At 33.8% G+C, this 11754-nt stretch overlaps 1 protein-coding gene across 2 annotated transcripts; it reads right to left on the bottom strand.

The window, feature by feature from the left end:
- Window positions 1-2005: 2005 nt before the first annotated feature.
- Window positions 2006-10229, bottom strand: LOC126660782 (KH domain-containing protein At1g09660/At1g09670). Of its 2 annotated transcripts, XM_050354455.2 has the most exons (9): window positions 10083-10229; window positions 9852-9986; window positions 7466-7551; window positions 6941-7080; window positions 4177-4311; window positions 3986-4102; window positions 3685-3723; window positions 2889-3032; window positions 2006-2609 (listed from the first exon to the last, which is right to left on the bottom strand). In XM_050354455.2, exons 2-9 carry the CDS (start codon window positions 9947-9949, stop codon window positions 2451-2453), a joined length of 918 nt encoding a protein of 305 aa, XP_050210412.1. In that variant the 5' UTR covers window positions 9950-9986; window positions 10083-10229; the 3' UTR covers window positions 2006-2450. The 2 variants fall into 2 exon arrangements, with proteins under 2 accessions (XP_050210412.1, XP_050210413.1); XM_050354456.2 differs by lacking the exon at window positions 3685-3723 and having other exon boundaries at window positions 10083-10226.
- Window positions 10230-11754: the final 1525 nt, after the last annotated feature.

Here is an 11754-nt window from a genome sequence, read left to right on the forward strand (position 1 = left end):
AAATGCTTTTATATTATAAGGATTCAAATATATAAAACAAATATATTTAAGGATCATTTTATACATTTTTCCATTTGGACAAATTTAAACAAATCCTTAAACTTAAAAAGTTTCAAATAAATCCTAAATAAAATATTAATTATAATTAATTATTAAATTTTAATACGTCTCATTCCGCTTTCATCGGACCATCGACTAAACTTCGCTCGTCACCCACCATCGTCCGAACCATCCACCGCCACATTGTGAAACCCCCAAACAATTTTTTTTTATTTTGACCGGAACTCCTCTCAACGATCTGCTCCTCCGGAAATTAAAAAAAATATTTTTATTTTTATTTATTTATGAATTAATTTAAATTTAATTGTTTTTGATTTTATAGAGAAGATGACTTTTTGGTATAATTTATAACATTAAAGAATTTTTAGATTTTTTAATAAATGTGAAGGACCTATTTTAAATATTATCCAAATGAAAAGAGTTCAATTTAATGCATCAGAGTGCAATTGAAAACTAAAAATCTGAAATAGGATAAAATTGAAAAAAATTCTATATCGGGATGGAATTGAAAACCAAAATAAAGATCAGGGTTTTTTCAGCCTATTAGCTAAAAAAAAAATTCTAACTTTGTTAATATCGAAATAGACATATCATAAAGAAAGAAAATCATATTAAAAAGAATAGATTTTTATTATTACTAGTTTTTTGGCCACGTGCTACGCACGTTGACGATATCTATATGACCCGTTATTTAATATTATAATTGTATATTTTTTAATAATATATTATTATTTAAATTTTATTAGTCTTGCATTTTTTATTTGTTTTGTTTAATTATTTTATAAAATTTTAATTTATTTTATTGGAAATGTTATAAAGTTAAAATTAAGCAATAGATTTAATTTTTGATATTGTTGTTATTCAAAAATGATAATATAATTAAAACAAATTTATATTATGTTTTATAGTAAATAACTAATAAATATAAAAAATATCAAAGCTTAAACACAAATATTATAATATAATTATTTAATATTAATGAAACTCATCATATTTTTTTATATATAATGATATATATGTGCAATTCCTATTAGGATTAGGAATTTAACACATAATGATAATTGTTGCACAATTCCTTTCAGGATTAGGAATTTAATACATAATGATAGCTACTGCGATAATTATTTTTAATATGTTTCCTTTATGAATTAGGAATGTCATCTTTCTATTTGTTAAGCACAAATATTTTTATATGTCACAATTAGAAATATCAACTTGGATAAAATATGTAGAGGGTATTTTTGTCCGTGAATGGAAGTGTTCCCCCCGCAAATACACTTTTATATTTGTTATAGATTGGGAAGGGGAAGTGCTTGTGGGAGGAATTGAAACCACGACCTAACAGTTTGCTGACTAGCGCTTAAATATAAGTTATACTTTATCAATCATCAGAAGGCAAAGTCAGTTAAGACACAAATTTAAAAATTGAATAGTCAGATAGTTAATAGTTAGACTTTGAAGAAGGAATTAGAGTTCTTTTGTAAGCTTCCGTTGCATTGCCGATGAATCCCAATTTATTTCTAAAATAAAATATATAGTACATAGACCTAGAAATGAATTTTGACTATAATATGGAGCAATTTTCTTTTATAACTATGAAATTTATAGAAACATTATATGAGTGACTCGGAGTCCATAGTTTTATTTCGCGGATATTTTCTTCCGATCTTTAATCACTTAAAATACAGTGAGTTTTGCTCGCTATTTTTTAAAAATAGATCATACAACTAATTAATTTGAATAATTTATATCAGTGGACTATCGTTTCTCTCCTCGAACCGTCTCTTACCATTATTTTTTAGCTGTTCCCGGATATTGTAATGACGTGACGTGCAAATGAAGTCCTAAATTGACACAAAATTTCAGATCAAACTGTTCCTCATTTGAGCTTCTGGCACGAAGGAAAATGTGTGATGAAACCGAAATAACAAAGCAAGAACATAACTTTAGGGCTCATAAGAATATTATTGTACTGCAGAATAATCCAATTGAAAGAATCTTCTAATACACTTTATGCTACAGCTTACAGCAGCTGGAAACATTCATAAATTACATTAAATTAACCTCATCTTTTCAGTCAAATTACTAACTTTATGTTTGCAGGAATGATACACCAAATGAATAAAATATTAAACATAAAATGCAAAACCATATATAGTCGACAAATCTCGCGAACCCCCACCACCGATTCCATGCAATTACGCCCCCGTCCCCCCAAGTCGAGAAGTTCCATTAGCCATTTCCGAACCGTCAGCTCCAAGGTGGTCGTCGTCCCAAGGTTGTGAGAATTAGAATACATAAGAAGCTATCAGTCTTCTATCCATCAGTTGCAGTCATCGGTCATCTGTCATCCAGCATATAACACAATATGTGTCAACATTAAATACGGTTCATCTTACGGTCTTGGCACGTTTCAGTCCGGCCGTGTTGAAGGGTGACATGCTAGGGCTCATGCTTGGACTCATACTAGGACTTTCATCCCTTAATGTTCCATTTAGCATGGCCAATTCTCTTAGCTGCTGCTTCTTATAGTGATCCAAAGATTCATCCTTCAAATGAAAGGCAGTGTAATTAGCAAGTGTGAGCCATGAAATCAAACATTACATGTAACTATGTTGTATGGGAACGGAAAACGCTGAATAGAAAACGGTGAAGCCACATTTTTTATAAGAATTGGTTATAAAAATAAAGTTTCAGAGTTCAAATATCCTTTCCAAAAATGGAAGCAAAAGTTCAAAACGTAAGACTTGACAATATTCCGTACAACATAGCATGTAACATCAGAAAATAGAAAACAGAAAATAAGTTCAATAAGTTCAATTCCCTACCACAGGCTTTAAGAGACTTTGTAGTATCGTTATAGCACGTTCCACTCGAGCATCTACAATATCTTCTGGAAATTCAGCCTCCACTAACACATGCAGTGGCTCATTGAGGTGCTCATAACCGGGTTTATCTTTTAGTTTCTCTTCCTGACAATGACATAGAGAGTTCGCGACGATATTCAGATAAATTATACAAATAAAAAGAAAATTCTTTCTGCAGAAACTGAATCATCAAAAGATCCATGCCATTACAAAAATCTTGTTATTCTAAGACATAAATTTGTATGAGGCAGATAGGCCTAAGAGCTCTAGGAGAATCACTTGCATGGTCAATTGAGCTCTTACGATGTTTAACAAACTATAAATTACATTGCTCATGCAAAAGAAAATTAATAAATTCAATTGGAGCCACGAGGAAAAAAGAATGCGGTCACAACTACATAAGGAGACATTACAGTAAACTTGATTGCTAAGCTTCAAAAATGAATCCGCGCAATTTTGACAGGTTTGTTCCACCCTCAGCAAAAGACAGGTCATTACATGATCATGTTGCTATATAAGTATATTACACTCAATAAATTCAAAATTAAAATCAAAATCCAAGGACAATGATGATATCCGAGGAGTGACAGGTAGCAATATCAATGTCCGACATCAAGTAGATGCAAGAATTTTTAATAATAACATTAAGTTAAATAGAATGTAAATGGACAATTCAGCAAATCAAAACTTCCATGGTTGCACAAATGACAGACTGGAAGTTTATAATGATAGACATGTAAAGAGAGATGCACATCACCATTAAATAAGGTTGATGAAGACCTATTTGTGGCAACACCTACAATTTAACATGTTTTACTTTAGAAGATTGAAATAGAAGTAAAACAAACAAAATAAGAAATTATCAGATAATTATTAAAAAAAATGTTACCCATTGAAAAGGATGCATCTTAAACAGTATATAAGGCAATTTTCAGAATGATTAAATGGATTGTAAAAAGAGATCAATGATTCACCTGAACCAGTAGAAGCTTAACAAGTACTTAAAGTGCTTCAATAGTTATGGTTATAAACAAAAAATGTATCATTACATATCATACCTTTACAGAATCCTTTACTGATCCCTTGCCTCTTATATAAACCCTGCATTCTGTCAGGGCTTCAACTCTTTTCAGCGAGTTCCCTCGTGGTCCCAATATTCGGCCAACAAAATTATACTGCCAACCTTACAAATTAGACAACAAAATTAATGATTCTCGGCATAGGAAATAACAGAAACAGGTTAACTTACACTTGGGTATTCGTCAACAGGAACATCAAGCCTAATTACTTTCTTCACGACAGGTGTGGTCGGGATTCCTTGGACACCGGGCCACCCGACGGAAGCAGCCTGAAATGAGGCCATTCTTTGAAAATGTCCATTTTCCTGGAGCAATAAAAACGACTCAGCTTTAATTCAGTTTATTTTGACAATAATTACAGACAAACTTTCTCAGTTCTCCTAAAACAAGATATTAAACTATACATTGACTTTTATCATTGAGGAAGAGGAAAATTATGTATAAAGTATCATAACACAAGATTATTATGCACCAGAAATCAGAAGGAAAGACGATACAATCAGATGCATATTTTTGCAAATGCTTGACTGCAGCAATAAGTTTACAAGTGAATAGCCTAATTTTGCCCTCATACCATATCCACTTTCATGCCTTCAAAATATATTTTCTTGCAAACAGACTACAAATTGAACAGACTTTCTACAGGAGGCATCCTCCCATTTTAACTTGAACAGCATCATTTCGAAGCAGGAAACAAATTTTGAATTTTGGCCAGCATCAACCACCGCCTAGGCTGCAAATGCACGACTGCAACAATAAGTTCACAAAGGGAATAGACCGACTTTCCCCTCATACCATATCTACTTTCATGCCTTCAAACCAAATTTTCTTGCAAACAGGCTAAAATTGAACTGACTTTCTCCAGGAGGCATCCTCCCATTTTTACTTGGACAGCATCATTTAAAAGCAGGAACCAAAATTTTGAAAGCCGCCACCTAGGAAAAAGATTTTCTAAATCAATATAAATGAAAAGTCGCCACAAATATTCTACAAACTCACTGAAAAGACCTCATGATTTCTGTCCAAGTTACCAAGGAAGAACAAGACAACATATGCCCCCTGCCCAATTAAGAGGTCTCATCTCTAAGGTTTTAGTCAGTCCGAATGTCCATCTTAGCTATCATAAGTAGTAGAAGCTGTAAAGAATAGTATGTATATAGAATATGGAAATGGTTTGTTTTTTGTTTTGTTTCTTTTTGCACGGCCATTGCTGGGAGTTCGAACAACTGATTGAATTGTTAATACAATTTGTTTTGGTGATTGATCCAAAAAATAAGTAGTAGAAGCTAATGAAATATGCAGTTTGATCAGAGGTCTCCTTATTCGAGTATAAGAAGTAAAAGATATCAATAAAGTCCAGTCCTGAAATGTTTTCTCTAGCTTATCTCTCCACTCATTAAAACAGTTGCATAGTGTCTGTCATTCAACCAGCCGAGCCTCACAAGAATTACTCAAGTATCTTAATAATGTTTTTTAAGTACTAGTTTATGTCCATTACCTGTTATCGACAATGCAAGAAAGACTATCCAAATGTTATCTACATAACCGGAACACCAATTACAAGACAGATGCATAGCAATTTAGCTTCTAAATTTTATTGGCTGTGTGAAGATTGCAGATAATTCCTAGAGCTTAAGACCCTCTAGTGGACCAAAACAACTCATGTAGTGGGGATGAAGGGCAGATCATCATCTGCAGATCTGAAACCGAGGAGACCAATTTTCCGAAAGACTCAGAAGTTCAAATTGGTTCTAGACAAATGCAAACCACATCCAAATTATTAGCCACAATGTCCTCTGATGTTGGTCAGTCTTTCTGGTAAGGCCATGTGACTACCCCTTCTTTATCATCAAATTGAAAACAAAGTTTAATCCTAGATTTGCACAATCTCTTCAAACCATCTTTTGGTTATATATTTCTTTCAGAATATGGTTTTTCAAATCCAGCTTTTGGGAGAAGCTAGATATCCTAGCTTCTTCCAAAAGTCATTTTTGGAAAAGCTAAATTCAGAAGGAAAAAGAATTATAATTCATATGTAGCGCCGAACTGTACCTTACAAGACAGTACCAATCAAATTGATTCCTAAACAGGTAAAAACCTTTCTGTTTAATAGTTGGTGACTACCCGTGAAACAACTTCATAGAACCTCTTGCAAGTTCACTTTAAGTTTCAGAATTCTAGAGGCTTCACATAAATATTACCAATAGATTTACTAGTTGACAAAGAAACGCAAGACAAAATAGATGAAATGGAAGAGATCCAAGTGAATGGAAAAAGAAATACAAAGGATGAATTCCATTTTCACTTTAAAGAGGTTTCAGTCAATTCAGAAAATGTAACAACTAACAAGTGTCAAATAAAACCTTGCTTATTATATTTCCCTCAGCCATAGAAAGGTTAAGAATCATTATCTTTTGTACCATTCTGATATTCATCGGGTGGCACTTTTAAATAAAGATTTCTTTAAATAAGAAGTCTAGCAACCAATCAAACTACAGAAATCCATAATCAGGATATAAATGATATCAACTCATTATGCAAGAAAGAAAAAAATTCCGAGTAAAAAAGTCCACATCAAACAATTTAATCAACTCTTGAAGGAAAGTCCGGTTCATTATACAGAAAATCCATGAGCATGAATTGATTGTAAGAAATGCATATATGACAAAGACATGCAAATACTTGCAGTTATTAGCAAACAGGGAACTCCTTGAGAAGTACAACTAAAAGAAATTATTCTGAAAGTGATTTGAGGAAGAACATGTCAATTCAAATGTCAAATTTCATAATTACATATTTAATAGCATAATATGAGGCATACTGGCAACTAGACTAACAACCTAAACCATACCAATAATATTCCAGTCATACAACATTAAAAGTCAGCGGAGTGCCAAGTAAACTGAAGCCCGTGTAAAATAAATATTGCATTACCTCTGTTGGCATACGAGGCCATGCTTCCAAATCCATCGGCCTTCCATTTGTATGTTGACCTAATGATCTATATGGACTATCATGCTCATATCTTTCATGATCTATATAACCCTGACTGTAACCTGATATACGTCTGATTTCTGGAGGTTAAAGAACAGTAAGAGATAGTAAGTATGAAACAGTCAGAAAATATTAACAGTTAGTCTCTAGCAAAGTATTGCAGCATATGAACTCCTAATGTTGTTTAGCTGCTAGATGAAAAATTCAGGACTGACTAACAAGTGGTCTCCCCCAAACTAATGCAGCATTTTAACTCTAGATTTCTCTAACTGCTAGAAGGCACCAGGTGGTTTACAATTTATGGGCCAAAGTTCAATGGAGATGATGCTTTTGGAAAACATATGCCTGCAAACATCAAGCTCCATGACATTGTTCATCTAAAAGCATGTTATAGTCAATGATGCTACCAACAAATATACTAGGATAAATAACATAGCTTCAAACCAAAAGTTATGATTTACTAACCTTGATTAAGAAGCCTACTACATTGTGGTAGAACTTGGACGAATGGAACCAACTTGTGTCTCTCCGCCAATAGTTCAGCCAAGTATCTGTTACCATCAGACAAGTCAAATTAAATATGACCACGGCAAAAATGGCATGGCAATTAAGCAATTAACAAAGTTCTACTTCATTTTCTTTTATTGTAAACTAGCATTTTGGAGGGTGAATAGATGGCAACAACAAATACTGAAAAATGTCAACATATATATGGCAACTCCAAAAATTTCAATACCATACATCTTTATTTCTATTTGATACGCATTATTCTAGTAATGATTACAGTCAATACAGGGGGAACCTCCCCTGCACTGTAGGAGATTCTTAACAAAACTAAAGACAAAAGCTAAAATATAACTCATAATCCATCTTACATGCCATACTACAAAATAGAAGGAAGCTGTATCCAACATCTCACAAACCAAAACAAGAAAATCTAAAAAGAACGTTTGACTCGAGTAATTCCTCATGATATTTCTACTATTCATGTCTGATAAATTACTATGTAACAAGTTGGTGTTTAAGGGTAGTCTGGTGACGTCGAAGGAACACCGAAGAATTTTCCAGCAATCTACTCTGACGGTCAAATTAGGTTTGTTAGAGAAAGATGAGAGAATAAAAATGAATAAAGAATGTTTAGAGTTTTTTCATAAGATTATTTATATATGAGGTTCTGGCCAATGAGATTTCTCCCATCAATTATTATGTTTAGGCGAATATGCCTGCTGCACGTAGGCTTGATTATAACTTACAAGTCAGTTTAAGCTCGAAATAGGCCCGGAACAAGTGGCTAAGGGGTTCCAATAAACTTGAAATGGTGAACCGGCGTTTCCAAACAGTACTTGTCGATTTCAATAAACTTGGAATCGTAAACCGGAACCGCCGCTTCACGAATTGGAGCCGCCGGTTTGCAAACCATATTCGGGGCTGTTTGTACGTGTGAGAACATGTGTCATTTTAGTATACTTATTGCTCCATAACTATTATTTAAGTACTTGTAACTCGGTCCAAAATTCAAATTGATCGGGTCTTGATGTCCGTTACTCGGATTAAGGTACCTAAATTATAGTTAGATTGACCTTGTGGACTTTACGAGATATTGTCACATTCCCTGAAATGTGTTATTTTCATACAAGTCCCCTGAAACATTGCAGATAATTATGTTTATATCAATTTATTTGGACGGTATATACTGACCACTAACTCATTATCTTTTGTTTGGTATGTACTGAGCACCATGACTATTAATTCCTTGTATTTGTAGGGTTGACGCGAATAAAGACTTCTGAACTTTGTCTTTTTTGGTGGAGATGAGTGACAGCAATGGCAGAGCCCATGTTATGTCACGTTTTGTGTTGCAAGATTGTGCAGCAAGTCATCATCATCCTAAAGAGTGGAGAGAAATATGACTCACTACACAACCCCTGCAACACGCCACCTGAAACAACACGCACTATGACAGTTGTCACTAACTATCGCCACAAAAGAAGGAAAAATTCAGAACTGACAGACAACAAAACAGTAACCATTGTGTTAGGAAAATACTGAACAGAAACTAATGAATTAACCTCTGTATATACCAACTAAGTAACTTGACACGAACAAATATATCCACAATATATTTGCAGAAACTTGTATGAATTATGATAATAACACCTAACATAAACAAAGGCAAAATCAAGTGAAGTCCACAAGGTCAAGCATAATTGTAGTTAAGGACTTTCAAACCAAACAAGGGACACCAAGACCATAGCAAGGAACAATAAAACTCGAGCAAGGGACACTAAAATCCACGCAGTGCAGATCTTAACCCAAGCTATAGGTACTTAAATCTGAATAATTGAATCTGAGCAATAAATATTTATGCAAAGGACATGCGTCCTAACACATATACAGGTAGGCAATGGCATATACTTCATGGCCTAAAGTACACCTTAATAGCATCCGAATTGGTGAGAATAGTCTCATCGATCACATGACCTCATATATAGGTATTCTCTTTTCATTATCATATTCTCATATTCCTATTCTCTTTGATGTCCATCTTTATCAATCGAATCAAACTTGACCGTCATCATGAACTGCCGAAAAATCCTTCCATGGATTTTCTTTTTGGCAGAACTATGCTGCGCACTCCCCTTAAACACCAACCTGTTACTCACTGGTTTATCAATATCTAACCAATGAAAACAACAACTCCACCAAAATTGGAGATGGCAACAACAAACAACCGACAACAAAAACAACTCTTACACACTACACCACAACACACCAATCAAATCACAAACACATCAACCACAGAAAAATCAAACATACAGTAATCCACAACAAAAGACTTCAAAAAACCAACCTTTCACGATCTGAAGGGATAGAATTAGACCTATGAGGAGAAGCCTGGTGAGCCGCCCCAGATGGAGGGTACTGAAAGAAACTCCTCTCCCCCATCATACACACCCAACAACCAAAAAGATTACTCCTTTAACACCTGCAAAAACATCAAAACACCATCAAAAAACATCAAAACACAGGAAATTAAACAATACCCAGTAACTAAAACAGTCATAAAAAGATAAAAACTGACTGGATATGGATGCAAGTGGCGAAAAAGATTGAAACTTGGTGAAGAACAGTGGAAAAAGAGTTGGCCTTGGGAGAGTGTTAAACACTAATAAGCCCTACTGAAATAGGAGTCTGTTTGCTTCGCTGTATATATAGCTCTTAAGTTGGATCTTTCCTGTTCTTTTTTCCTTTTTTATAAATGAAATTTGTGAAATGTGAATTATTTTTATTATTTTTTTGGTTGTCGTTGTCATGTTGGTGGCAAAATTCTGTTGTGGACTTCGTTGCTTGAGAGGTTCGGCTGATTGGAAATGGTGGCTGGTTGGTTGTTGATGAGACTGTTGGGTGTTTTATGTGTTGGCCCATGTTTAATGATTGGCCTTGGGTTGTGTTCATTCTGAGCTACATTTTTGGGCTACATACTCATCAAAGCTTCCAACTTTTTTTTTAAATTTTCAAAAAATATTAATATATATATTAAGGTTAATGTCATAAAAATTCACAAATTTTATATGTTTTCTCATTTTAATCATGCTGTTTAAATTTTCTCATTTTCATGCACGAACTACCACTTTTTCTCAAATTCATACACGGTACTAAAGTGTCACGGCTCCATTGGTGTAATTCGCTCAGGGGAGGTCAATTTACACCAGTAAATGAGTGTCACCTCAGCACCGTGCATGAATTTGAAAAAAAGTGATAGTTTGTGCATGAAAATGAGAAATTTTAAACAGCGTGATTAAAATTAGAAAATGTGTAAAGTTTATGATTTTTTTTTACATTAACTCATATATTTATACACAATAAAAATTTAAGATTACACTTTTGATTTTGAAATTTGTTTTTAAATTATGGGCTAGTTCTAAAATACCACCTGGGCTTAGATACCACTCATGTCATTGGCCCATTATAACCAGCTGTAGCAATAAATTTTATCCTTTTTTCATTTAACTATTTTATTAAACGTCTTTTTATTCTTTATTTCTTAATTTTGTTTCCTAAACTGAACCTCACTAAAGGCATATTAATTTTTCTTACTTTGATTCATTCGGATTTTAAGATTTAGGAATTTCGTAAAGTAAATAGTTAGAATTCTGGATTAGACGACGAAGACAACGAGTTACAACTATCAAATGCTGATTGCGAACCAGAGGACGAAGAGGAGAAGGAAGGGATTTCAAAGATTGTTCATTCATCTTGGTTTAACCATAATTTAATCAAAGTAGAAGATTTTCCTTGCTGCAGGATCTGATACCGGAGGAAGTGTAAGAGTACCGGCATCATGTTGCGGTATTTTGGGGTTTCGTCCTTCGCATGGTGCCATTTCAATTTCAAGAGCTATTCTTATGGCACAAAGCTTTGATATTGTGGGTAAGCAACTAACATTAAGCTTAGTTTTTTGGACTAATGGAATCAAATGTTCCGCTTTTTTTCTTTATAGTTGCATTTTTATTTCATAAATGTCTGTGTGATTTTTTTTTGTTACCATTAAATCTTCATTCATGATGGTTTGCTAGAGATCCAGTGATGTTAAATTGAGTTGGATGAATTCTACTTCAATTGACTGAGTTGGATCAGACCAAACTCAGTCAGATAATTATTGCAGAAGATTATTTCCAGCTTTTGAGCTTTCCAACATATCGGGTTAGTCAAGTTCTTGTTAAATCAGTGGAGAAGCTATTTGGTGGCGGGTT

Source organism: Mercurialis annua, linkage group LG8, assembly GCF_937616625.2.
Source record: "Mercurialis annua linkage group LG8, ddMerAnnu1.2, whole genome shotgun sequence".
Taxonomy (NCBI): Eukaryota; Viridiplantae; Streptophyta; class Magnoliopsida; order Malpighiales; family Euphorbiaceae; genus Mercurialis; species Mercurialis annua.

Excerpts from the sequence above, each read along its gene's own strand:
- LOC126660782 (XM_050354455.2), bottom strand. The coding sequence starts at position 9,949 with ATGATGGGGGAGAGGAGTTTCTTTCAGTACCCTCCATCTGGGGCGGCT. Across the intron at positions 7,081-7,465 it reads TAGTAGGCTTCTTAATCAAG|AAATCAGACGTATATCAGGT; the intron begins GTTAGTAAATCA and ends TTTAACCTCCAG. Across the intron at positions 3,033-3,684 it reads TTCATCAACCTTATTTAATG|GAAGAGAAACTAAAAGATAA; the intron begins GTGATGTGCATC and ends TGTCATTGTCAG.